The sequence below is a fragment of the Rissa tridactyla genome, chromosome 8, assembly GCF_028500815.1.
Source record: "Rissa tridactyla isolate bRisTri1 chromosome 8, bRisTri1.patW.cur.20221130, whole genome shotgun sequence".
In the NCBI taxonomy this organism is placed as follows: Eukaryota; Metazoa; Chordata; class Aves; order Charadriiformes; family Laridae; genus Rissa; species Rissa tridactyla.
In genome coordinates, this window is record NC_071473.1 from 15,966,457 (window position 1) to 15,994,038 (window position 27,582).

The window sequence follows — 27,582 nt, forward strand, 5'->3', positions numbered from 1 at the left end:
TGTTGACATATCTATCAGCAAAACTTATGTTTGTAAATGTCCTTTTGGGTTTTGAGCAATTTTTTTTTCAGAATATTAGCAAATAATTGAACTATCTTCCTTACCTTTTGCATTACTGCTGATTTCCTCTGTTTTACAAACTGAATGATCATTGTTACAAACATGTTTGGCAAATGTCATGACCTATTTTAGAATTTCTCTGTCCAATCACACATATTACAAACAGAGCTGTACTCACAGGCCCTACAGCAGCCAATTTTTCCCTTTCCCAGTAGTGGCAGCTTTTTTTCCTCACACGCTGCTACAAAAATTGCTAAAACTCTATGGCAAATTCCACAGTTTCTCAGTATCTCCTTGTCTTTCTTTTGCTGATCTTCCCTTGCAAAGCCAAATCTACCCAAGTATTAATAAATCGATTTATTGCCAATTTATTTTAGGAGTCTCATTTGTATCAAACATACCAAAAGCTCAACTCTGTTTACATATTCTGCCAATTTCCTTTCTATCCAACTCTCCACTATTTCCTGGCAAGGTTAAACTGGTGGCTGACTTGAAAGAGCATGGCAAGGGCTGCACAGTCTCTTTTTTCTGGATGTAGATTTTGAGTATCATCAAAATTATATTAGTCAAATTTGATGCAACAGAAACCTATTTCTGTCCCTCTCCTGAGCAAATGATTGTGATGCTGATGGTAAACTGTGCTAAACTGACCATCTGAATAGTTTTGCATCATTTTGCATTGATTTGTATGAGCAAAAGTAATCCAGAATGCCTCCAAAGTAGGAAACTGGTGGAAATTACCTGTAGTTTCTTACTGATCTGGTTCAAGTTCTGACTGACTTCTACTGGTCTGTGAATTTTTAAACTTTTTCTCAGGGTTTTTTTTTTTAGTGCTTAAAGTCATTGTTTTAACTAAGTCCAGTGCTCTGCTTTCTGATGAAAAATCAGGTTGCTTATCCAAGACGCCAAATCTGCAAGCGAGAAAATAACTGAATCAGTTCTCTACATCCAGGCTTACTATCTCTTTCAAGTCAAATATCAAGTTCTATCTCTTTCAAGTCAAGTATTTCCATACAGCATTTCAAAATAAGGGAAAATCTCAGAAGGTATTTTGTCACTTTTATTTTATTGTTGCTGTAATCTGAATAATCGCTTTTATCCCAAGCCTCCTGTGTTGCACAATTTAGACCTCTGTATGCACTACCTTCAGCTTCCACCTCAAGTTTTCTTTAGATGCCCTACAAATCCATTTCTATGCTTATGTTGTGCCTTAGGTGGCTATAATCAAGGAAGGAAATATAGTATAATATTACTATAATTTTCATTTTAGAGGCTTGCTGATAACTCAGGACAGCCGCAATCCTTATTATTATGGCTCTACCTCTTTTATTGCTCATAACTGTGATACGGGGCTGTATTCCTTTTCCCCACCTTTGAAAAGGAGCTGACTGGCTCACAGACAAGAAATCTTTGGAAAGGAAAACTTCTAGCTGTGTACCTGATCCCAATATAGTTCTTGCAAACTGTATGCAAACTCTTTTCTGTGCATCTGTTTCAGTAATAAAGTGCATGGTATGAGGCATAATTCAACAGATCATGTGGGTTTTGAGATACTTCTTAACTCATGTCTGAATATTTAATCAGAGTGCATACATCCCCATGTTTACGGCACCACAAGATATAAACCAGTGAAGAATCAGATATGCTGCCCAGGCCTAACTAAATGATAGCTCAAAACTCAGTATTGCTTTATTTATACCTTCTCGGTACAACAAGAGAACAGGTTTTTTTTCAACTGACAATTAAATTTTCCCTTTCTTCTGCAAATACTTACTTTGCTTCCCAGCAGAAGCATATTATCTCATTGCTAATACTGTTAAATGCACTGAATCATACCTGAAAACAGAATATCCTCCTTGGTACACACCCAACACAGCTGCCGTAAAAACAGTAGATGATAACTGAAGATAAATTGGAGCACAGAATATCCTCCTGCCAGCCCAGAGGCACGCTGTTCTACACCAGTCCTTCGTGGCACCTCTGCGGTTACAGGCAGGCCTTAGTAATACTGGGGAACTTTCCTGGTGCTTGAAAGCATCGTGATTTATCTAGTTTGGGTGATGAGCAGAAAAATGAGCATTTACAGCTATATAAACTACATGGAAATATCCAATGAATCGTGTTTTCTCCTTATAATGTTTTTGTTTAATACAAATAATTGCTAACTAAGTGAAACAGAATTATGCCATCTAGCTGAGCAGTTGCACAGACCTGTAAAGAAATGCTGGCATCAAAGTGCCCAGGCACTCCCTGTAACTACACCCTTAAAAACAATGTATGTACGTCTTTGGCACTGGCGCAGAGAAGCAGTATTTACAATATTCCCCTGGAGTCTCCACTTCGCTGGCATCATGGCTGGCTCAGACAGGGCGCTCTGTCGACAAAGGGAAATTTCTGGGCTGTGCAACAGGGTATGAATGCAGGAAAAGGCGACAAGCGTGAGCAAAATGTCACTAAAGCTCATCTTCTTCTTCCTCGGTAGTCTGATTGCACCAAATCTCACAGGTAAATGGCTAAAATATCTTCAGTTGACTTAAGTCAGAATATGAAGGGGTTGTGAGAAACAAAAAGGCTTTTGTCCTTTTGTTAGAAATGCCTCTACAAAACTTAAGCCAAATAGTATGATGTCTGGTGATCTTGAATTTTAATTCTTTGTCTATAATTAATACTAGAATAAGCAAAGGAAGAAGACAATTCATAAATTCTATGTTCTGCAAGTCAATTCTGAAATCTAAAGGGGAGTTTCAGTTTGAAGGAAGTTAACTTACTAATACTGTATTTGTCTCTGCTCTTTTGCTGTTCTGTCAGAAGCTGAACTTTCAAGTCCTCTTTTAATGCTGATCTCTTTGAGCCCAGGGGCTGTCCTGCCTGTGGAGTGGGGAGTGGGTGCGGGGTCAGAAAGGAAGGGTATAAAGTCTTAATTAATAGCTCAAAAATGTTCACTGAGGGTCTCCTTTACCCTGGGAGGAGGTTGTGAAATTTGTAACGTGCTTCTTCAAGTAAATGCCAGGCTCCAAGCACATCTCCTAGAAGGAATTTGGCCTCAGATCTCCTAACGACACTTCAGTGGTTTTGCAATGGTCAGTCTTCCGGAAAGCAAACATGGCTTGCCAGAATGCTCCAGTTTTGCTCAGTTCTGTATTTCTAAATGTGCTATCTTAGCTCCTGAATTCAAGTTGTGTCTTGCTCCACTTTGTTCTCTGCCTCAGAAAAAATAATTCTGTAACTTCCTTGGCCAGCAAAACACTTTCAATCATTATTTATAGTTCTTAGTTGCTAGATACGGAAACCACTGGCTCAGTGTCGAGTTGCATGTTCTCTGAAAGTTTGTTCTGTGGAATAGGGAAGATCATGACAAATGCTTTTTAAAAGGTGGCAAAGCTGGGCAACTATTCTTTAAAGAAATTTGGGGTTATTTTTACTGTATTTTTGCTTAAGGCCTGACTAGTTGTGACATTTCCGCACAGGAGCCATGTTACCTGTGTGTACTGACTGTCAGCCTTGCTCAGCTGCATACTTGTCCAATTTTGTCTTCTACACTGTGACAGACAGTAGGAGAGAAAAGTGGGGTAACTTACACTGGGTCTCCCATTCTCTTGGCCATGGCCTGAATATGAAAATTTGTGTCCTAGTCACCTTTTCGAGCAAAGAACATTTTTTGATCAAATGTTTATGTCCAAATGTGCCCCTGCGGTTGCACAGAGCACACACCAGGTTAGAAGACAGTGTGTTGCTGTTGAGCCTGGGAGTCCAGGCTTTGTATCCCGGGTGCTGGGGAGAAAAACAGGCAAGGGTGTATGTACTGGAGCCCTGCCTTTCGCAGTGAGTTTGTGCAATTGGTAAATGAGGGAGGGGATGTTCCCAGAGCCTTCAGGTTAGAGTTATAGCTAAAGAGATTGTTTAGCGTAATTTGTTATTGTTGTCTAAAATGCTGTGTTTCTAGGAGTTTAAGATGCATGGCTTTCATTTTCACCATTTAGCTTACAAAGAAATTCCTTCAGCTTTTTAGGGTGTTACAGACATTACTCATTTTTTATGATTCTATGAATATTTAGGGTTCAGAATTACCTTGTCAGATTGTCCTTCACTGGAATTTCTTCAAATGCAGACAGGCAGACCATGCTCAAAGATACAAGAAGCTGGTGACATTGTTGTCCTCCAGATTAGAAAAAGGAGATTAAATGGTACAATGCTTGGAAGTTAAAAGGCAATGCTTATCAGCACAGCAATAAGGAAGGATTTCTCAGCCTGTATATAAAATTTTAAGGGGCATGCCAGAAAAAGCATAGATGAGGTAAAGCACTTCTGAACGCTATGCAACATTGATTTTGGAGTTACTGTTTCTTCTTGTGTTTGTTGAGCCCCTGAAAGGAGAGGCTATTATGAATGAGGAGGTAATTTTATTAATGTTTTTGCAGTGTTCACTTACATTTAACAGTAAGTAGTGGTGATGGTAGTGATGAACTAACAGCAGGTAATGATGTTCTGTACCATTGTGTTCTATATTCACTGAGAAAGAAGGGTATAAAAATCTATCCCAGAGCAATGGAATTTTATCAGGGTTTATTTAAGTAATTTTAAACTGAAAAGTAAGATGGACAAATGTACTAGACTTGATTACAAAAATGTTGGTTTGGTTTTTTTTTAACTGTAGATTCTTTAAGTTATGAAAGGATCTCAAGTTTTAGCTTTACACCGTTTTAATTTGGTCCTGTGGTCTTTCCACTGTGTTTGCAGGATGGCATGGTTGTGCAGTTATAAGCATCTCTGTACATACAATCAAGTGACACATACCAAAGCTGAATCATAAGTTTCATTCATGATTACTTAATTATTTAACCTTACAAGCAGAAAATCTTATAATTTTTACATGTAACAACTACACACACACACACATATATATGTATACTTATACCCACACAGATATCTGTTTCTATATTCTATGATTATGAAAGGTAAATAATATCTTTCTCTAGGGATGCAGTTCTCTTCATCTGAAGGCAGATGTCCAAACTAGTATGATCTATATGTTCGTAACACTATGCCCCAACACCGCTGTCTTACCTGCAGTACTGGAGACGTAGTTTTTTGACACTAAATTGCAGACACTCCATGGCACTGAATGAATAGCTGCTGTGTGCTATAGCTTTGCCACAGAAGGTATGTGGCCCTGTAAAAATCAGCAAATGTGCTCTGTAGGTAACACACAAGTATTAGGTTTTTATGTATCTTATTTTTCTTAGAGAAGAATTCTTATGAGTAGCAGAATTTGTGCCCATCCTAAATGTATTAATACCAAACAGAAACCTAAATCAGTGAACATTTTTAATAGAGACACATACACTGTCATTAGGTCCAGAGTTTTTCCTAATGAAAGGAAAAAAGAAACCTTAGTGTCTGGGTACAAACTTTTGCGGTTCAGCTGAAGAGAGGTGACAGGTCTCACTGTGCCAATAGAAGAGTCACTGGTTTTGCCAGCAAACCGGCAAACCAGTGTACTAAGTGAAGCATAGCCAGGAAATGAAGATTGGTCTCAACCACACACAAAATAATATTTTAGCTATTAAAAGGTAGATAGTCCAATTCAGAACTATCGTCTTCTTTTAAAATTGTTTTCTAGACAGTTTAATAAGATAGGGTTCAGTACTGTTGAATACAAAAAAATATATATCCGAAAAGTCCGAAAGTCAAGGACTTAAAAAATTAGGAAATACTCCAATGCAGTTCACCCCTGTTTAGACCTGGACATCATTGTGTGTATGAGTCCTGTGGAAAAACGAGTGTCTGATCATGTGACTGAAGTCTCTTGTGTAATTCACACACTTAGGTATGCCAACTCCCCAAATTTACATGGGAACTGAGAGTACAAAGAAAAGTAGTAGCACACAATCTAAATGTTGAGAAGCAAGGAGAATACAAGAGACCAAATAGGTGGTTGAGCTGCACAGTGAAGGTCAATAAAGACTTCTTTTTCTTTAACAGACAAAAAGTGGCTTGACAGTAGAATGAACACCTAACTGGCCAGAAGCGATAGAATTGCTGATATGGCAGACAGTGACTCTTCCACTATCTAAATGGCAAGGAAGAAAGCTCCTCTTCCCACAGATACCTGACTTTTAGTTTAAAGAATGGCTGAGCATTGTGTCAACAGAACCATATAATTTATACCAAAGAATTATAACAGAGTTGGCATCAAGGTTCTCCACATTGTTAGGGATTTTATAAAGATAGGAATACTTTAGGAATAGGAATAGGATAGGAATACTTAAAATAGGGAATATTTTAAGGGCAGAAAGATGGCTGATGTTGTTCTAATGCTTTAAAAGAATACTTGTCATGAAAACAAACGTGCTCATGGACTTGTCAACCTGGTTTTGATCCTGTGTAAAACAACTGACATTAGCTGGTTAACTTTGTAAATGCAGCTTAAAAGAAGACACCAGCTAAAGACTAATGGAAGATAGACCTTGTTAAGTGAAACCAGTGTAATTAAACAGAATTATTAGGAAATAATCTTTAGGTAACATAGATATATTGTGATAGAACAGTTACTTTGTTTCTGGGAGAGTGCTGAAAAGACCACTGCTATACTGGGTTGGTTGAAAGCGCTCCATCCATTCCTCCCTTCCAGTGGTTCCTTGGGAACCGTTCCCTGCTGTGCAGAGAGAATATCATTTTCTTGGGACTGGGAAGTAGCAGAACAGAGATAAGTCCGTTCCCACAGTGTAGTGCAGGATGTGCCCATGGGGAATCCTGCCTTCTATGCTCTGGTTCAAACACTGCTAAGGATTTTACATTAAGATGTCATAAGATAAAATTAACTACACTGTAGGTACCATCCCATACTTACGCTTTGACGATCTGAGAGTAATGTAATAATTTCATTTATAGTCCATTGAATAAGTTTATTCTATTAAAAGGTACTTTGATTACAGCCTACAAGCACTTACCTTACTAGAATCCTGCAACGTGAAAAAACTGTACCAGAGCTAGGATCTTCTACAGTGTCCAGTCCAGTCAAGCCTGGAACGACATAGCACCATTTCAAACCATGGCATCCATTGGAACAGTCTATAGAGTTCACTTGACTTCATTAAAATGGAATTGGATGGCTTTATAAAATCTTGACCTTTTCTCAATGTTTTACTGATACAATGAAGAACTCTGAAATAATGAAAAGACATCCTTTGCCTCTCTGTAAGCACCAGCCTAACTGCCCTGTCATTTGCTCTTTGGTTGTCGTTTCTTCTTCTCTGTAAAATGCCTTCAAACACTGAAGTGACAGTAGTGAAATGAAGCATGTGTATTTCTGATGCAAAACACAGTTTTGCATTATTCTTCTAAGCTTTTTTCCTAGTACATTCATATACTTTTTTTCTTTCTTTCTTTTTTTTGTCTTTTGCTGGGAATTTTAGGTGAAGATGCTTTGTTGCCAGCACCTCAGAATATCTCTATTCTTTCTACCAACATGAAACACTTCTTAACTTGGAGTCCTGTGATCGTCCGGGGAGAAACTGTGAGATACTCTGTTGAGTTTCAGGGGTAACTTCTGGGTTTTTTCTTCTTTTTTGCTCTTTGAACACTGTTTACTTAGACTTAAAATCCTGCACTGTTTGGATGTCTGGAGCGCTATTCAGCTCACAGGTGTAAGAGAAGTTTGATTCTCCAGCGCTGCTGAGCACAAGTCGTAGAAAAGAAATCCTTTCGCTCTGATTCTGAGACTGCTTACAGGTTAATAGATACCTGAGTAATCCAAGGTGCGCATTAAGCCCACATATAAAAACAGCTTCTATCCAAAGAATTAAAAAGTTAGGAAGACTACCTGTTGCTAGTTTATTTAGAAGAGGAAAGAGAAAACATTTGAGATTTATTCAGTGTTAATCTTTTAAACACCTAACACACATTACAGGAGGTTTCTGATACATCTTGAGCTATGACTTCTATCACAGTATGGCTTTGGAATTCTGGTTTACCAGGGATGATCAAGTCAAGTGAGTGGGCAGGATTTGATGCATCAACACTGCGTTGGCTATCCACACCTCCTACAGTATCATGCTGCATTTGGCTCACGAACAAGCTTGGTCTGGGAGCTTTTCTCTAGATAAGATCTAAAATACACCCATGCTGGTTTCATATACTCCTGGTATTTCAGCCCCAGTGTATCCCAGTAGTGGTTTTACCAGGAAAGAACTAGCAAGCAGTCTTAGCCCATGTCACAGATATATCTCCTATCAGACTGTTGCCTGTCTGCTTTCTTTTCCTCAGGGAGTATGAACGAGAGTACGCCAATGAGAGCTGGATTCCCATCTGTGAATGTTCACTCATCACAGCCACCGTGTGTAACATAACAGAGGATATCTCAGCCACTGTGGCCTATAACCTGCGTGTAAGGGCAGATGTTGGTGCTAGAAGATCAGAGTGGAGCACGCTGAAAGGTTTCTTCAACCGCATCACAAGTGAGTCCTGCTATTTGGCTTAAGCTGTATTGGTCATGTTAATTTCTCAGAGTTTGGTGTTGAGGGATTGCTCAAGGACATGTTTGTGTACTACGCACATCATGCAAAGCCCATAAATGCACAGAGCACGTCCTACTTCTCAGCTCCTCTCATGCTGGGTTGGGATGTTTCAGTCTTAGACAGCCATGCTGTGTTCTTGGACATCAGCTCCTCCTGAAGCAGGGCTGAATTTACAGGGCTTGAATTTCAAGGGCTTCACAGATAAGTAAGAAGACTCCAGGCATTTCTTTTGGCAAGTTGGGTTGGCTTTTTCTTGCCGCTGATTTCAAAGACTTCTGATCAGTATCAGGGTTGCTGCCAGTACTCCATCTAATCCATGTCATCTAGTCACGTCTGAGGGTCCAGAACCTGATCCTATTGAAGCACTTACCCTAGAAAACAGCCATGTCACCCTCTTTCTGCCTTATGCTATCCTCAAAATCCCACTCCCTTCCAGACATGATTCCCTCCTCCCATGTTGTCAGATATATGAAGTAACCTCAGAAGAGGAAAGAAAAATGGAAACAGTAGCATTGCTGCAGTCCTAGCAATGCAGGGTATTTTATCCATATCCTTCCAACTCCTGCAAAGCTTGAGACCGAGCTCAACCCAAGGATCTGCTGTGGCCTAAAATTAGCATACTATTTCCAGTGGTTTTCTGGAATCATTACCTGTTCTCTGCCATGTAGTCAACTGCTTCCAGCAAAAAAAACCAACTGTGGTGGTAAACCTCTGTTGAGGTCACTATTAGAGTGCAGCTCTCAGTCGGGGATGGGCAGCAGTCATCAGTTTTAGCCAGGGAAGAAATTGCCTGTCTGAGACCAGAGTTGTCTTGATCTTTATCTGTCATTGCAAGTTATCTACTACTTCACAAGTGAGCAGTCTTCACTCACACAGAGCACTTAGTCAAGGCAGCACCATCAGAAGTGCCACCTAAGTTGGTGAGTATGTCTCTTGGTGTAGAAGTGTTTTCTAGACAGTGCTTTAGATGAAAAATCCTTCCCTTTTCCAGCAGTTATGGTGGCACAGAATGGAGCCACAGACCACACTGTCAGGCAGAGATTGGGGAAGGATATTCCTTAACTTGACCCTATTCATGAGGAAAAGCATCAACTTTCTCATGGTACAGTGAAGTATTTGACAACTTGCTCCTGTGTCTTAGAGACCTCAATAGAATCCTCTGTCTAAGCTGTGAAAATTCAGGGGATACAGCTTGCAATGGGCTGCAATGTGAATATGCATATATGGACAAATGTTTAAAGGAGAAAGAAAAGTCACTGTAAGTTCTTGTCCTTATCCATTTTTACTGCTCACTTTCCCTTGTCCCTGCTTTCACATCTCTTAGGAAACCTGTCATTGAGTCTGAGAGGAAATAAGGAATTCAAAGTACAGCCCACAGGTTCCGTATGTGGTTCATAGACAGTCAGGGCATCAGCACAGGCCACAGTACTTCTAGATGAAATAGCTCCAGTGTCAAAGTCTTAGGTGTAGATACACATAAAGTATAATAACACATGGAAAACACTTTTAAAAGATCCTCCTAAAACTAACTATTCAGTCAGTCTTACTTCTTCATTTGTCAAAATTCAAATAGTTGGTATCCAGTGTGCCAGCACAGAGATAAATATAAATGCTCCTGTTTGTTTAGTAATTGCTTCTTGCAATGTCCATTTGTTAATACATTAGTCCAATATTTATTTTTAACCTCCAAATCATGTTAACACTTTTTTTTTTTATTTTGAGACACTGTGTTAAGGAGATTCTCAGCTTTTAATTTAGAAGTATAAAGTAGTTTTCCAGGCCTCCCATTCGTGGCACATTCATCATGAATATACTCAGATTTTATATTTTCCTGTTGCTCAGTATTAATGGCAATTCACTGGATGTAAGAGCAAATTCTAGTAACAACAACTCTTCTGTATGTGGCTATACATTGCTCTCATTCCTTTCTTGAAAGCAAAGAGGTTGAAACCAGTTTCAGCTATGAGAGTGGTAAAGAAAGGCACAGATAAGTAGTGAAGTAGAATACGATCTCCGTACTGCCTTGATTCCCAATTCACAAATGTAGAGTGTGTAGTTTCAGCCATGTTTGATTGATTCTGATTGTTTCACTAATACCCCTCATAGCAGAATCCCAGACTGAACCAAGCTTTGAATATCAAAGTAAGCATGAAGAAAATTGCCTAGACTTACTTGCATACGTTTACAAAAACTTAAGTCACAGCAGGTCATCAGCGTGAGTCTATCTAAAACCACATAGATACTAAAAGAAAATCAGGATTTATGGGAACTGCCAGAGTTATCCTGAGGCTCATATTGCTTTTCCTTCACCTTTGAGTAACTGCCAAAATTCCCATGAAGAAGCTATGGTTTCACAGCTCCTATTCTGTATGTTAGTGCTAAGCTAACGCCCAGGAGCAGAACTGGTGTGATCTAGTGTCTCAACTTCTGGTTGCCCAGCTGGTTCTGCTGCTGCTGATCACATGGGACCCTCAGGCCAGACACTTCCTCCACTGGAGAAAATTCAAAACCTTTCAAGTTCTGTGCAACTCAGCTATTACCAAACTCCTGTTTGCAATGCCAGTCACGGTCCTCCTCCTGCTCAAAGTCTGCTACTGTATCTAGACATACTGAGAGGTAGAGCAGAGAGAAGTTTCTGCCCCACTGAAGCAACCAGCTATTATTCCAGATTAATGTTGCTGTGCTCATGATGGCAGCTTCCCTTCCTCTCCTAGCTGGAAAAAGGAAGACAGTTTTTAAGGGTTGCCTCTAACGTGACAATGGTGCTCTCTCTGTGTTGGCAGCCTCCCTGACCCCACCTCTGATGAAGGTCATAGCAGATGGGTGTCATTTACTAGTGGAGCTGGAAGACATGGGGCCTGCGTTTCAGTTCTTTGTTCTCTATTGGAAGAAGGGCCAGGAGAGTAGGGTGAGTTTTACCCTCGGCTTTTGGGCAATAACAGAGAGCCCACACACTTAGAGTGAAAGCTTACAAACATTGCCCAGGACCTGTTTCCCAATCCAAGCTCCTGCTGTGAGGCTGGAGGACCTGCCTGGAATCAATGTGTGCCACAGTCCTCTGCACATACTCATAGTCTGCTCTAATGCCTGTGGAGAAGTTTGTCTGGTCTTTCCACATTTCTTTCTCTGGGAAGAGGAATCCCCACAGGGACCTTAACTATTGAAAGAAAACAGAAGTCAGGAACTGACGGTGTTTATGATGACTTTCTTCTCTGAACATCATTTGGTTTACTCAGACCAAGATTAAGGTGTCACACTGAGGTGCTGACAGTTTTTTCACAGTTTTTTGTAAAACAGCTTGACTTTGACAGCGAGCTGTAACTTGCTTAGCTGAGGGCATTGCTTACACCTGGGTAATACTGAAGCAGTGATAATTTATGTTCTGTTCAAGTCCTTCTTTTTTCAGTAGACATCTTTTTTCTTTTTTTTTCTCCTGCGTACTTGGTGGCTACGTGGCACCTAAGAAAATAAAAGTGTGAAAGCGGTCGGATCATGGGACCATCAACCCAAGTATCTTTTCTCTGCCAATGGGCAATGGAGATGACCAAGGAAGATAATAAGAGGAGAGCCTGCATGTAATTACACTTAGATGATTATTTTCTGAGATTTCAGAGACACAGCTCCAGGAAATTCCTGAGCCAGAAATGGTATCATTAATAGCCTTTGATGAACTTTTTTTTCCCCATTAATTTATCTGTTCTTGTTTTCAAGCTATGTAAACTTTTAGCATGTACAGCTTCCTGTAGTCAGGAGTTCTGCAGCTTAACTGTTGTGCAGTCTGAATCTTGGTTTAGGGAAGAGAAAGAGAACAGTTATTCCATATTCACTTTCCCCACCACTCTAATAGTTTTATATTGTGCATCTTTTTCCGGGCCAAGGACTCACAGACTAATTAGTAGTTCCCTGTGGAACCCCTTGCAGCTATTTTTGCCTTTACCAAGCTGGGCAGGGAGTAAACCTGCACAGTTCAAGGTCCAGGAGCACTATGGGTTAGCACAATAGAACAAAACAGGTCTGCACGCTCTTATTTTCCCAGAAATTGCTAATATGGGTGACTACCACAGAGCTGACTTTTCCCCAAAACCTGAACCTCAAGTTCCTGTTTCTGATGGTTGACTTACAGTCCAGTCACTGACTGTAAAAATGAAGGGGAATAATTCTCATGAGCTTCATTTCGCATTTATCTGTGTTGAATTTCACTTGTCATTTTATTACAAGATCCTCCTGTAGTTCTTCACAGTTGTCCGTCGTCTTTATTATTCTGAAGTGTTTTTTTAGTACCATGAGGATGTATCAGTTTTCATTTTTCTTACTGATCACATGTAGTAATATGATGGTGAGCACAGATCTGCATCAGTCTCCACCATGACTTCCTTTCACTCTGAGAAAGGATTAGCAATTTAACCATACAAAAGTCTGTCTTCTATCAGCAGGAGCAGGGCTGCACTCTATAAGCAGGCGAGCCAGGAGCCAAGGGTGATCCCAGTGCAAGCAGCGCCCCACCCTGTGAGGCACAGACCCAGAGGGTCTGACCACAGTGGGCAGAACCAGGTACTGGTGACTGGGTCCATCACCAGCCCCAGACAAGGCAAGCAATAAACCAGGCCCAGGGTCTGTCCAGAGACCCTGACCAGGAGCAAAAAGGAGACAGGGCTGGAGGATGAGGCTGCAATGTGCTTAACAAAGGTCTATCCTGGAGACAGGTCTGGAGACAGGCACACCTCTAGCATAGCTCAGACTGGACTGAAGGCCATGGACAGGAGGGTGAAGATGGGGCAGGGGGGCAGGCAGGGCTGGTCAGCAACATTACAGCCTGATCAGTGCCCTCAGAGCTCTGATGCCTTTTTATCCCATGGTTGTTAGCTTAATGGGTTTTTGAAATAGATTTTTACTACCTTTTGGAAATCCAAGTAAACAAGTAGTTCAAATAAACAGGAAGATGGGGAGGGACTCTTTATCAGGGAGTGTAATGATAGGGTGAGGGGTAACGGTTTCAAACTGAAAGACGGGAGATTTAGATTAGATATTAGGAAGAAATTTTTTACTGTGAGGGTGGTGAGGCACTGGAACAAGTTGCCCAGGGAAGTTGGGGAGATGATCAGGGAATATGGAATGAGATGATCTTTAAGGTCCCTTCCAACCTGAACCATTCTATGATTCTAAGATCAACCTTGTCCATGAGCTTTCTGACGCCTTAGAAAGAACCATATAGGTTTGTATTTGATTGCTTTTTACGAATAAAATGTTAACTCTTCTTCAGTATATGTTATTAATCACCTAAACATTAATTCCAAACTTCAGAATAGTTTCTACCAACTGGACTGTCACAAGCTTCAGGTTTGCAGGTCAGTACATGTCCAGTTCTCTGCTGGGACTCTTAATTTTTATTTTAATAATTGTCACATTTGACATGACTGATTCGATATTTTTGCAAGAGATTACACACCCTGGGTAGTCATTGACCTGATTTTGTTCTTGAAATCTTTTTGAACTAATGGCCCTCAAGATCACATTTCAGTGGAGAAGGATCTTTTGATGGAGAGAAGGACTCGCCCTGCCAGGAGAGCCCTATGGCCCTGTTGGATGTGTCTGTATGTCTGTGATGCTGGAGGCTAATCAGGCCTTCTGTGAAAGCAGGCTTTGCATCTGCAACACAGCAAGAATTAGGAGCAACTAGCTAATTGTTACTTGTCCTCTCATGACTGGGGAGATTGGGAATAGCAACTTTTAATGGAGTCCTATTTATTGCAAGAAAATAATGTACTGGTGTTCATATGCTGTTTAAGAGTTGCTGAAGCGTATTACAATTGCACACACCAAATTCACGCGCTCCTTACTAATCTAGTCCATCCCCCCTCTGTGCTCCAGTCATGGCACAGCTCTCACACCCCTATCTCAGCATGGTTCTGGCACTCCTGTCATTTCATGCTAGCACCAGCATGGTTTTGGTATCCCAGCAAAAAAGTCAGATCATTCTGCCTCTTTGGCTCACAGCTCCCTCTTTCCATCCCCTCCTAACCTTCTAGATGCGTGTGGTCTCATTTTGCACTCCACTATGCTTCCTTGTTTGCTGCTTTTCTCCTTCTCTCCTTTTATTCACATAGTCCTCTTGGACATCTCCTGCTGCTCTTTCCTTTTCTCCCAGCAAAGTCTGAGCTAGGATCATATTAGGACTCCTGTTCTCAATTAGGTCCTTACCCTTTGTTCTGATGCTCTCTCTCCTGGGCCTGTGGCAGATGCAGCAGAAGGTGGTGAAAGAGGTCAACTCCGTGGTTTACCTGGACACCATGGAGGCGGGACCTGATTATTGTGTAAAAGCTCAGACATACGTCGAGGCAATCAACAGAAGCAGCAGCTTCAGCCAGACACAGTGCGTGAGGGCACAAGGTAACAGCCAGCCTGCCTTCTTATTCCCCCAGTGTAGTCATGGCCAAGAAGGATACCCCAGCATCTAGCTCTTCCTTTTGTTTCCACGCAGTATCTCCTGTCTTGTTTGCAAATGTGCTGCCCATTTGTTCCTTGGGGGAGGTAAAAAAGGAAGACTTAGAAGCACGGCCCCATTGCACTGGTATCCTTTCCTGGAGTGTGCTGACAAAGGATCTCACCAGGGTGGGTGGGAAGAGCAGCCGCAGAGGGTGCAGGCTGACTGCATTGTGGTTTGTCCTCACAGTCTCTCTAAGAAATTTTGCTGCTTCTGTTATTTCTAGGTGGCACATCCATGTGGCTGGTTACTGCCCTCATCTCCTCTGCTGGCGTCGCTGTGGCTGCTTTGACCGTGCCTTTCCTTACCTGGAAAACAAGTAAAATCTTTCAGTATTCCTGCTGTCCCATTGCTGTCCTGCCAGCCACACTGGTAACTCTTTTTTACCGTGCTTTCTTGGTTTTTAGGGTGCTGGGTATTCACGGCAGCATGGGGCAGGCAGAAAAATCAAACACATGCATATGGAACCTTGTTCATTCCAGTGTGATGAGCTGAGCTGCAGGGGTCAAGCAGCCCATATGAGATGGCTGCATGGCTGTCACTGCCTTCCGCTTCGAGCCCTGACCAGGGACAACGCTCCTGGGGCTTGTGGAGAAGCAGCTTGGGAGGCATGGACTAACCCTGCCTGACCAGCTGCTCCCTGAACAAAACAGCTATGTCATTGGCAGCACTGCTCCATGTCCCTTGGTGCTAGCTGAGCTTCTCAACTCCTTGGTGAGGAGAAACCAATCATCTAAAGCAGCCTCTTTTCTCGCTTACTCAGGAGGAATACGTTTAAGTCAGTAGCTTAAATGTGCTGTCAAGTTCAAGGGAGAAAGCAGGCAGCAGCTTTTGTGGCTGTGGGTTCCTGAGCACTGGGTCTCTGGGCAGTTGTGGCAGGAAAGATGAGAGGAAGGGTTTGTGGGGAAAAGTAGAAGACAGACAGACAACCTCATCAGTCTGGGGGTGTTTGAGTGAATGCATTTGTTTTACAGAAAGTATCAGAGGCCCCCGCACAGCTGATACTGTGTGGCAGTGAAGAAGCTGAACAATGCGATCTGATGGTGCGTGTGATCCCCTCAGAAGAAGTTCTGTGACTGTGGATTCAAGAAACACTTTAGAGCACCCTAGATAGAAAAAAACAGCCTGTGGAAACAGATCTTCTAAGCAGAGCCACTTTCCTCAGACTGCTGATAAGTAACATTGTTTTGTATGTGTCTAAAAGCTGCCGCAAACCAAAGGTGTTGTATATGATGAGCATGTGGCCTGCTCCGGTCCTCTTTGTAGCACCTTCAGCCATCTGCATAAAAAGCAGAGGTGAGAACCGCCAGTTCCTATACTATCCCTTCATATCCATACCCATGACCAGATACGAGTTAACTCATGCTCCCTTTACCTCTGCCAGCCACATCGACAGTCCCAAGGCAGAGCCCACCCTTCAGCCACCAGGATTGGACCAAAGCAATAAATGTAGAGCCCAGTCCCTTAGTTCCAAAACATTTCAGCCTCAGTATTTTTGCCTCAGTATTTTTAAAAGAAATTAAGCAGCCAGTAAGAGCTTCTTACGTGGCTAAACCAGCTGGAACGAGCAGGGAAAAAATTGCCTTTAGGGCTGCAGGCCCCGACCTGAGGTTACGCTCATTGAAAAGGATGTTGACAATGACTGGACACAACATAGTAATTTGCTGCATGTGACAAATAACAACGTACAGTGCCAGCAAAACTTACAGACGGCACCATGAGGCATGGGTTTTCACCAGTGCTTAGGGAGGCGTCATGTGAGAAAGAGACAGACTTCAGAGATGTCTGGAGGGAGCACTGAGAACCTTTGGAGGAGCAGAGCTTTGCAAGACCAACAGCACTGCTAATACTATATAGGTTCAAGATCAGCTAGGCAAGGGTGTCAAAAATATGAAGGCTGGATATGCATGAAGGAAAACTAAGACCTTTAGGAAAAAGATAATTGGGGGTGAATTGTTTAAATGAGAGGGGATTGGAGCGGAGAAAGGTAAGGGAAGGACAGAGAAATGCAGGCTCGAGAAACGGGAAAAGGGACAAAAACATGTGCAAATCATGTGGTAAGGATTGTCCGGGGTGCCTGCTGGGCATCCCTGTGGTTCAACACTACACCTGAAGCAGGACATTGACTATCTCTCACAAGGCAAACCTGCTTCTGTAGTCAGGAGGGCCAGGCTGAGGGGCAACAGGAGTGCTTATCGTGGCTAGTGGGGGAACATCAGGGTGGATGGATCAAGCAATCCAGCATTACCGTGTTAGTGGCCATTCCAGGCCTGATGACACCATTATCTTTCAGATACCTTGTTACCTTAAGGAAGGACGTTGCAAAAGACAAAGAGAAATTCCTTCTAAATACAAATAAAATATAGTTGTTGCGTATATTGCAATTATTGCTGTCACTTTGAAGAAAAGTAATTTATCACCATCACCTGTAAATTAGAGACTTGCGTTAGCAGGGCATGAAAAGACTTTGAGCTGAAAAGCTTTTTTTAAAACTATCTGCGGATCTAATGAAATGCAAGACATCTTTTTCTTAAAAAAGAAGGTGCCTTTTTAAATGTCATTCTTGTAGTCTTGCATCAGGCCACCAGGTGGCAACAAAGCACCGTGAAACAAATAGAAGTGACTCAGGACTATTCATACCTCTATGTTCACTGTTGAGACAGTTGATGCTCAGGTCCCTGGCCATCACCTTTCTTTTGTGTTGCAGCCCATTTGCTTGTTTTACTCCTGTCTGGTCAATATTAGGATATAGTGCTTTGGTGTTAAATATTAAAATTGGTATTGCTAAATTTTTAGCAAATTATAGGGTGAGAAAAACTGCGCAAGCCTGAACATTGAAGACTCAGGGTTGATTGTCACGGTTGCTGATAATTAATTAAGAAATGCCTAGTTGCAAAACCCCATATGATGGTGGGCCCAGACAAGGAGAAGATTTGAGCAAAGAGGAGAAGGGCATGTGCATGGACTGATATGGCAAGCGCTGAGGGGCCCAGCAGGGCTTTTGCCCTTCCTGAACCCAGCTGGGGTGGCTGCAACGGGAGGCAACCAGTGACCGGGTGATTCTGGCAGCAGGCAGTGGAGAGCAATGATTTGTTATGGAGGACAGCGCAGAAGCGCTCTCCCTTGCAGGGCTATGGGTTCTTCATCAAACATTTCCTTAAACGGCTTTGCCCAGTGCTTGAATTTTCAAGGCACAGCTCCCCACTGTAGAGGCCTTGGTGGTAAAGCTGATTTGGGGAGTGCCTCACATTTATTCTTGTTTTGTTCCCCAGTGATTTGGATGAGTTCAGTGCCTTGGTTTCTTGTGTGCCCCACAGAGATGTTGCCGTACAGGAAACTGTCCTGGTGCTTGTCTATTCCATGGCTATAGGTATGAAAGCCCTAGTGGCTCCTCCTAGCTCTTCCCCCCTGACATTGTTGCGTTATGGCAGTACCGACAATTGTTTAGGGAAATGGAAGAAAGCAGGGAAAGAAAAGGCCCTTGAATGTAAGGGGCTTTTAAAAATTATTTTAGCGCATATTTTCCAGCTGCACATTAAGGATACGTTTCTTTCTCACTTGCAATAACAGATTTTATGCCCTTCCTCATGGCCAATAAAGCAGTTAAACAGTTGTACAAAACTGCTCAATGTTAAACAAAAGAAACACCTGAAAAAAATTCTTACAATAGGGAGATGGAAGGGAATTGTTTAAGTGCCGCTGCCATTTTAGCAAAACCATATGCAATTTGCATCAGGATATTCCAGTTTGTGTCTGTAGAGACTTGAAGCCACATTTGAGATACTGATTGAAAGTCCCTGGAAAGCTTCTCACTTTGAAGTGTGTGCTGCATTTTGTTAAGCCTTAAAATCATGGTATAGAACAAGAGCAATTCCTTTGCCATCCATGTACCACGGCATTGGCGTAGACAGCTGCCATCACTCACTCCCTTTAGTTCATTTCCGTGCATTGCAAGAGTTAATTGTGCCTTAGCAGTCATGGCAACGGCTGCCTTTGATAACTGATTTTGCTCCCACAACCATCATGATACTACATTTCAAAGAAGGGCCAGGCAAGTAACCGCAGCAATGTGTACTGATGAACTTTGCTCTGTTTCTTTCCATTGATGTGGTAGTACGTGGCTCCATTTCTTTCAAAATACTTCTTTTTTACTTTCCTCAAAAAATGTTGCATGAAAATAAAGCACAAACCTGCGTCACCTTTCTAGCGAATTTTGTTTCTATGGGGCATGTAACCTGTGGGATGTGATTCCAAAACCCAACTTTTTCCTGCACACTTTGTAAGAACAGAAGAAATGCTGAAAAGACTGTATTTTAAAGAAAAAATGATTCAGTGTATTACATGCAGATCAGCATAAAAACTGTTGATTACATGAACATTTGAAAAGGGTTACTTGGTATTACTGGGTTGACAAGAAAGCAAGGAATTAATTTACCTGTTCCATGATACTAACTGGCTGGAATATAGCCTAATTTTTCCTGTGAAGTATATTTCCTTAGAAGTATATTACCATTAGCAATTTTTAAGGGTAACATTAATATACAGTCCAGCATTTCACTGGCCAATCAAACTGAAATCTTTAGTTTGATAAATTACCATTTTAAACTACTTTCTGCTTTACTACAGTATGGTTTTGTCCCTTTAAAAGCTACCTTTTTTTCTTACAAAATCAAAAAGTAACCAAAATCACTATTTTGACTACAAATCAATTCAATTTCTTGTGAAAGTGGTAGTGTCCTGCAAATGAAGTGCTACAAAGATAATAAACAACTTAACATTACTGATAAAGGTGTTTACTGTTCAAAGAGTTTATGTACAGACAATTCTGTTGCTATTGAAGTACAAAACTGCAGAAACTAAAAATTACTCAGTTCAGGTTTCCTGTGGTCTTCTGAATAAATGGAACTATAAAAAACTTCAGGAATTACTAAATCAAGTTATAAAAGGAATTAAAAGATGGCAAGGTTAAGTGAAATTACCCACATAAATACTGCACATGGAGCCCTAATTTGGTTTCATTCAGCGTATGGACTATAACTTAGCTATTACTACAGAAATGGCTACTTCTGAGGAGTTTAATGTTTGTGATTTGCTCAAAATCAAACACAGACCTTTGTTAATAGCCAAGGACATGCTCTCCTGGTGCAGGCCAGCAGGCAGTGATCCTACCCTGAAGACATCCTGGTCACCCCGACGGCCTTCAGACCCAGAGCGAGGTTTGACAGGAGCTTGCACTTCACAAGATCTTCAGCGCTGGAGTAAAATAGAGAAACTGAGGAAACTGTGTCATGGTTTGAGCTGGGCTGGCCACTAAAAGAACGACAGATGTTCTCGTTACCTTGCTCTCTCCCCCTTCCCAGAAGAGAAGGGAGAGAAAATAAGGGAGAGACTTATGGGTTGAAAAGAAAATTAAAACTACTTTAATGAAATATTAATATTAAAAAGGGAAGATAATAATGTCAATAAGAAAAAATTTAAATATATACAACATACATAAAACCAGTATCAAGCTCCCAGGATGATGACCATGTCACTGGCAGGCAGTGGGAAAAGTCCCAGACCGGATTCAGCGATGGATGGGAGCTGAACTGGATCCAGGAACACACAGATCAGGATCACGGCAGACAAACAGACAGAGTGCTCCTTGAATGCCAGCCATTGAAGAAAGAGAGTGACCCCTTTCATCCCTCAGCTTCTTTACTGAGCATGATGCCAACAGGATGGAATACCCTGTTGGTCAGTTTTGGGTGCCCTGTCCTGTCCGCTCCTCCCTGCAGGTGCGACCCCTCTACACTCTTCCACTTCCAACCCTCCAACTTGGTACATAACAAAGTTAGCTGGCCTTGGTTGTTTTAGCAATAAGTATAAGCAGGAGCTTCTCTGCATACCATTCCTTGGTATTCACTATAAACATCAGGCGTTATCACTCCAGAAGCAGACACTCTCTGAAGAATATGCTGTTAATTTTAGAAAGTGCAGTTAGAAGAGGCTTAGCTGAAAAGTAAAATTGCTGAAAACAAAATTGGTTCTGTTCTACCTCAGACCAGGACAAACTGCCAGCCTGAACTTTCCTGGTGTGGCTGTGTTTTACAATTCTAATGGCTAACTTTGCCCACACCAGGGTCTGCTGTGCCGCATGAGTCTATCATTCCTCACCACGGACCCGGGAGGAGAGTGATGGCTCTGCAAGGTAAGGTGAGCTGGCTCCAAGGTGAGAAATGTTGCCATCTCCCAAAAAGGCGCAGCTTCCCCAGTCGCCACACAAGAAGGTCTGGGGGCAATGTCTGGGGTCAGGTCCAGTCACTGGACAAGTCTGCAGTGATGAGTCTGGTGGGTCAGGACTGGGGCATCAAACATGGGAAGGCACAGACAGAGCTACAGCGTCGCCTCTGGCAATGACCACGGGCCAGGGCTTGGGCTCAAAGGCAGCTCCCAACAGAGAGGAGAGGTCCTGGTAAGGATTTTCACAGTCCTCTCCGCAGCAGGCCCATCCCAGGTGACATGGGTGCACCATATCAGAGCTGGCCTTGGACACATGCTGTCCAGCCACTGACCCCAGGGCGTTTAAGCAACCTCCTCTACAAACAAGCTGTGGACCTCTATCTTCATTTTCTCTTGGGACATTAACAGCATTTGATTTTTTCTTTAAATTTTTACATTATTATCAGACATCTGAATCAAGACCACAAGGCCTATTTAAAGACACAGCAGAGGCTTAAAGTAAATACATTCCACCTGTTAAAAAAGACTTTTGGAAGAGCAGAGAAGCGTTGGCATGGTGAAATAGCAAGGTGAGGGATGATAATACAAGCAATAAGGCATCCTTCAAAAACTTGAAGTCATGTCCAAATGAGAAAAAAAGGAGGGATTGCAATTTCTGTCTGATTAAATGTAAACACACAATAAATCAGGACAAAAAGAACTTGAGATACAATTTCCTATAAACATCTAAACTAATAATAGATTGTAGAAGTGGGATGCTTGCCAGGGAGTCTACAGGGCAAACAGATGATCACATATCAAAGGAGCTTCTGGAGAAGTTAGAGCAACGGCAGAAAACTGAACTAAATTTGTAACAACTTTGCTTACTGCGAGGGAGTTTATAAAGGTTCCTGTGCTGAATCTTTATTCCTGAAAGCATAGGATTACCTTTCACGAATGGATGTGCTTGGAATATTTGTTCCTTATGAACAAAATGGATAAATTACTCCAATATTCAGCCTAGAATTACTGCGTGTGAGTGGGAGATTTGAATGCTAGCTGTGGTGCCTAGCTCCTCATATGATCCCAGGATGATCCAGGCTGGAAGAGACCTCAGGAGGTCTCTAGTCCAACCCCCTGCTCCAAGCAGGGTCAGCTCTCATGTCATACCAGGCTGCTCAGGGCTTTACCTGGTCTGGGCTTGTAAATCTCCAAAACTGGAAATTGCACAACCTCTCTCAGCAATCTGTTCACTGTCTTGGCTGCCCTCACAGTGAAAAAATGTCTCCTTAAGTTTGGACAGAAGCACTACTGGGCATAATACTGAATTTGTCAAGGCCTCCAGGAGTTTTGATGTAGGTTTGACATTCGATTGGAGTGGAGGGGTTGGATCAAAAACCTCCACACAGCCCTTCCAAACACAAATATTCTACAATTCACATTTGGCAGAACTATTTTAATTGAGTGCTCTGTATCTATATCAAATGATGCAGTCCATTTTGTGTTACGGGTGTTATATTAACCTATGCAGAATAATCAACTTCTGTGAGACCTGAATGATTGCGAGACTACCATTAGACCACATGGTGGAAAAATGGGGACCTCTTCAAAGATGCACACAACCTCAGAGGCCAAGTGAAGAGGTAAATTGGTCCCTACCTGAGACCTTGCAGGAAACTGAGAATAGAAAGGACTTTTCCCCATCCAAAACTCAGTCAAGGAAGGGGTTGAGAAGAGTAAATATTCGTGATCAGCTGTGAGCCTGGAAATACAATCCAAGGCAGGCAGTCCTTATCCTGCTGCTGAACTTTTTCCCTCCTGCAACTTCATTCCCATTTAAGTTCCCAGATTGATTGCATTTTCCCTTTGAACAATTGCTCTTTCATTTTGCCCCCCTGAGGCCAGGGAGTTCACACAGTCCTGTGAAAGTGGTCTTTGATACAAACCAGCTGCAGCTCTACACTTTTTAACATATTGTGGTCTTCAAACCTACCTCCCACTTTTGACATGTATAATCCCTATCTCTTCACTGCTACGCTTCCATTCTGTTAAGTAGTGTCCTGCTTGTCCTCCAAGTTGCTCATATATCTCATCCCTCCTGCTGCTATCCAGACAGGCTGATGGCTAACATTTTCCCTCTCTTTGCCAAGTCCTGGCCTTGACTCCCTCTTCTGCCATCTGGTACGACTTCATTGTTAATTTTGACGCTGTTCCCATCACTGCTGAATTTGGTGCTACCTCAAATGTCCTGCAGTTTAGAGGATGTCTCTCACCATGACACGGGTGTCATCATGGGATAGTCTTACCCAGGCCTTCTCAGCTTCTCATATTGTCCATACAGTTTGGCATTTTCTTAGTCACTGCTGCATAATCATTCATTTTTCTTCCAGTGCGCAGTGAAATATTGTCCCCTGCTAGGCAAAAGCTTTCTGTGCACCAGCCTGTCATCTGCCTGTTGACCTTTTCTCTTCCACTTGGAACAGTTATGCAATTACCTTGCTTTGCCATGAAGAGATATCTTTTCCTCTCTGTTTTGCTTTTACTATTAATCTCTTGATTTTCACTTTTGTTGCTTTGTCTTCTGCTGTCTTCCCAGGGGGAAAGACTTCTACTCAAATTCAGATTTGGCATCAAAATGTTTAAAACCTGCTTGCTGATTTTTTATACATTTTTAATGTATAAGTTTGCTGTGTCCTGTAGCTTCCGTCTCAATATAGACCAAATGCAGTATTTTGTAAAATTCAGCTTCAGCTTCTAGAGCCAACCTGACTGTCCTGCCTTCCTGTGGTTGCCAAACTTTGCACTCCCCTTCAGGGTCACTACCCTGCTTCCATTTGTCTCCGAGCCAGCAACACCGCTTGGGATCACGAGCACAGCCTGGGGGCTCTTGACTCATTGGCTTGGAATACGCCTTTTCTGACAGAATGTACGCTCGTTCTCTGCAAGTCATACTGGCCCCATCAAAAAGCCATCCCTCTGTGTAAGCAGCCTCTCCTGCTCTGCTCAAGTCTATTTTCACAAATGCATTTTGTACAGGTTACAATTTCTGCAGAGAAAATACGGAAACATGAACACCAGGGTACAGACCTTGCTCAAACAAATGCCTGCCACCCCTTTTTGAACTAAAATCCCATCGCCAAATCATATTGTACCATCTACAATGCCTGGGCAATTGGATGAATCCTCATTATGGGAATAAAATACATGGACATACAAATAAGCAACATTATTCGTCACGTAAATTACACTAAATGTACACAGTTTACTCCTTTACCAGGCAGAAACTGAAAACTACAGTTATTTAAACTTTCTAGCTTCTGTCCTTAAAAGTATACTGATAATAGAAGGGAAAAAATGTCTTTAAAAAGAAAAAAAAAAGGAAGGGGAAGGTGATACCTGAGAGGAGTTAAAATGCTATTTCAGAGCTTGAGTCCATTCTGAGGAAGAAGTCAAATTTTTATGAAATCCATCTCAAATTTGGTTGCTTTGCCACAAGGGCTAGGACACGATGTTTCTGAGATCTACTATGATTTCAAAAGATTTTGATCAACTATTGTAGCATCAGTGTAACCCTAGCAATGTTTCAAAAAAATGGAAGTGCTATAAATATAGTTAGTGGATTAGGCACCTCCAAATTAGGCACAGTGGGATATGAACATATATAACTTTACCCAAATATGGAACTCACATGCCTGGGTTATAAAAGAGCATGATTCTCAGCATCGCTATGTTTATTGTGGCTTCCTTTGCTCTGAGGCTACTTTTTTGCCAGGCTAAGGAGTCTACGAATATTGAAAGGCTCTCAAGCTGCCATTAAGGCTTTGATATGCAAGAATGCTTCTTTGATTGTAGCAATAAAGAACGTGAATTCTGCTTCTGGTGTTCTTATTAAGTGAGTCTGTAACTTCTTGTAATAACTTAAATGCATCTGAGCAAAATTAGTCTTAACAAAAGTAATAAATATTAATTAAACTTTCATCTCAATCCAATCCAACAGTATGCATCTTGGTTGTGAGGAAATAATTCTTGTAACCCCAAGACAGAAACACTTCTCATTCAGGGACAACAGTAGGATACCATTACATTTTATTCACTCCCCGAATAGGTGGATACATGTAAATGGCCTATTGGGAATGGCCCTGGGAATATCTCAATTCCTCAGCCCTGACCTTTTGAACTGCCTTTTGAGGCAATTCAGCCAGTCATCCCTCCTAGACACGATTTACAACATGACTCAGGCCTGTCACTTCTTTTCATCTCCCTCTCCATCAGCTGCTGGAAGAATGAAATGCAGATAAGTACAAATTTGTTAGCATCCCAACCCTATTACAAATACACGAACCACCCAGTTTTTAGACAGAGAGTGGTGCTGGATGATTAATCGAACTCTGTTTGGGACAGACTGCAAATCAGAGAGCTGCAGAGACCCCATTTGTTATGAGGAGAAAGAGTGCCTATAGTCTTTGAATGGCACAGTCCTGGCGTCCAAGAAAGGATGGGCAACACTGACAACTGGTTAAAATATCCAAACCAGCTACTCTGAAGAGAGCAGTTAGGAATGGGTTGTAGACTGACCAGTGATGCTGGGCTGAGGAAATCATTATGGGAAAAACATACAGGAGAATCAACAGTTTGTTTTATTGCTTTCCTATCTGTCAAGACTGCTAAATGTCTTTGCTACAGTACTGTCAGAAACCATTTTTTGCCTGGCCAGTTTAGGAACAGGAAGAATTTTCTGAGCAATCTTCTTGTGCTCGACTCAATGCCCCCAAGCAAAGTGCATGAAAGGCACACTTCAAGTCAAAAGTTAAGCTGAAGACCGAGATTTCATATGGTATCAATATTCAGCTCACCTTCAAATATACCTTAGTGGGACTGTCATTTGCTAAAGGCTGAATTTCTGTAAAAAAATCAGTAACGTCTTGGAAGCATCTCTTAGATCAACAGGATTGTACAGCTCAGCCTGTGAGCTCGGAGTGCTAAGCATCGCTGATCACAGACTACTCTGGGTCAGAGTTCTGAGAAAAAAAAAAAAAAAAGAAAAATGAGGTGAAAACAGCAAAAGGTAGCCTAGATTTGGAATGGAGAGAAGACAACCTATGCACAGTCGACTAACATACATGGTAGTGATTGGAGGGAAAGATGTAGAGTGTTTCCATCCCAACCTTCTTCTCCAAATATGAAAGTCAATCCTGTTGAGTGACTGAAGGAAGGAAAAATGTACCATTTTTCTGGTCAGAATGGGGACGGGGGAAGTATACTGGAGGCACACCAACAATCCATATTTGCCACAATAAAAGAACAAGAAAAAGATGAGTTATGCAGATCTCTCTTGTCAAAGGAGGAAAAATCTGAATGGAAAAGGAGATTTTGAACCATTTGCAAGACAAATGAATGGAACAAGTGAATTCTCTGGCTCTGTGGTGCAGAGGAAAAGCAGAGATGAGCTACCAGGAGGTGTCCAACCCACAATGGAAGGAGGGACCAGGAATTCAGTCCAGTGACAGCTGAAAAAGAAAATACAAACACATGAGGAAGGCCAGGAAGAGAGACCTGTAAGAAATGAGAATTTAAAGAACAGCTAATAGGGTTTTTTAAATGTTGATTTAAAAGCAGCCTATAATCCCATGCATTTGACACTGCTGGTATCAAAGAAACAACTAGACTAATCCCACCACGCTCCCCGTCATCATCAGAGGGCCCAAAAGCAGGGTGGCTTCTCATTTTAGTGAATGTTGCTTCTGTTCCCCACTAGTGAAAAACACGGCCTGATTGAAAGGGTTCCTTTGCAAATGCTACCATTATTTTAAATCCTCTGGGTCAAATTCGTTTTATGCTCGAGTAAATACTGAGTAATAATGATTTACACTGATCCTGTAAGAAATAGTAAAGGAAATAGGTTTAGCTATAACTCATAAAGGTAGTTTTTCTCACAACAGCAGAGAAAAGCTATTGCTGCAAAAAGGATTTTAAAGGTTCTTGTAACCACAATATGAAACCTTCTCTATAGCATTCAAACCCTTCTGCTTTACTATTGAAGATAATACCACATAAATACAACTTAATCCTGGCATCTGAACTGCCTTCTGCAGCATATGTATGATCTTTCCATTTTTATACACAACAAATCTGATAAACAGAGATTATATAAAGAGAGATGGTTGGAGCACGAGCGTAGCACAGACTAGTTTCCTTCTTTTCAAGTAATCCCAACATGTACAGCCAGAGGAGACTGATAATTAGAAAACTGACTTCTGTTAGGAAAAAGAAAACAATTTGTGTTAAAAAAATTCCCCAGCTTTGAGCATTTTTTACTTTGTGCTG

The 27,582-nt window shown here is 41.7% G+C and overlaps 1 protein-coding gene and 1 long non-coding RNA gene across 2 annotated transcripts; one reads left to right on the forward strand and one right to left on the reverse strand.

Moving 5' to 3' along the window:
• The first annotated feature begins 2,507 nt into the window (after positions 1 to 2,507).
• Positions 2,508 to 16,133, forward strand: IL20RB (interleukin 20 receptor subunit beta). Its single transcript, XM_054212569.1, has 7 exons — positions 2,508 to 2,565; positions 7,476 to 7,602; positions 8,326 to 8,516; positions 11,360 to 11,484; positions 14,813 to 14,963; positions 15,284 to 15,429; positions 16,032 to 16,133. The coding sequence occupies exons 1-7, from the start codon at positions 2,508 to 2,510 to the stop codon at positions 16,131 to 16,133; spliced, it is 900 nt and encodes a 299-aa protein (XP_054068544.1).
• On the reverse strand, positions 14,836 to 26,218 carry LOC128914041 (uncharacterized). The gene is made up of 3 exons (XR_008468165.1): positions 26,112 to 26,218; positions 20,169 to 20,310; positions 14,836 to 15,365 (listed from the first exon to the last, which is right to left on the reverse strand). It is a non-coding gene; the product is annotated as an uncharacterized LOC128914041 (long non-coding RNA).
• Positions 26,219 to 27,582: the final 1,364 nt, after the last annotated feature.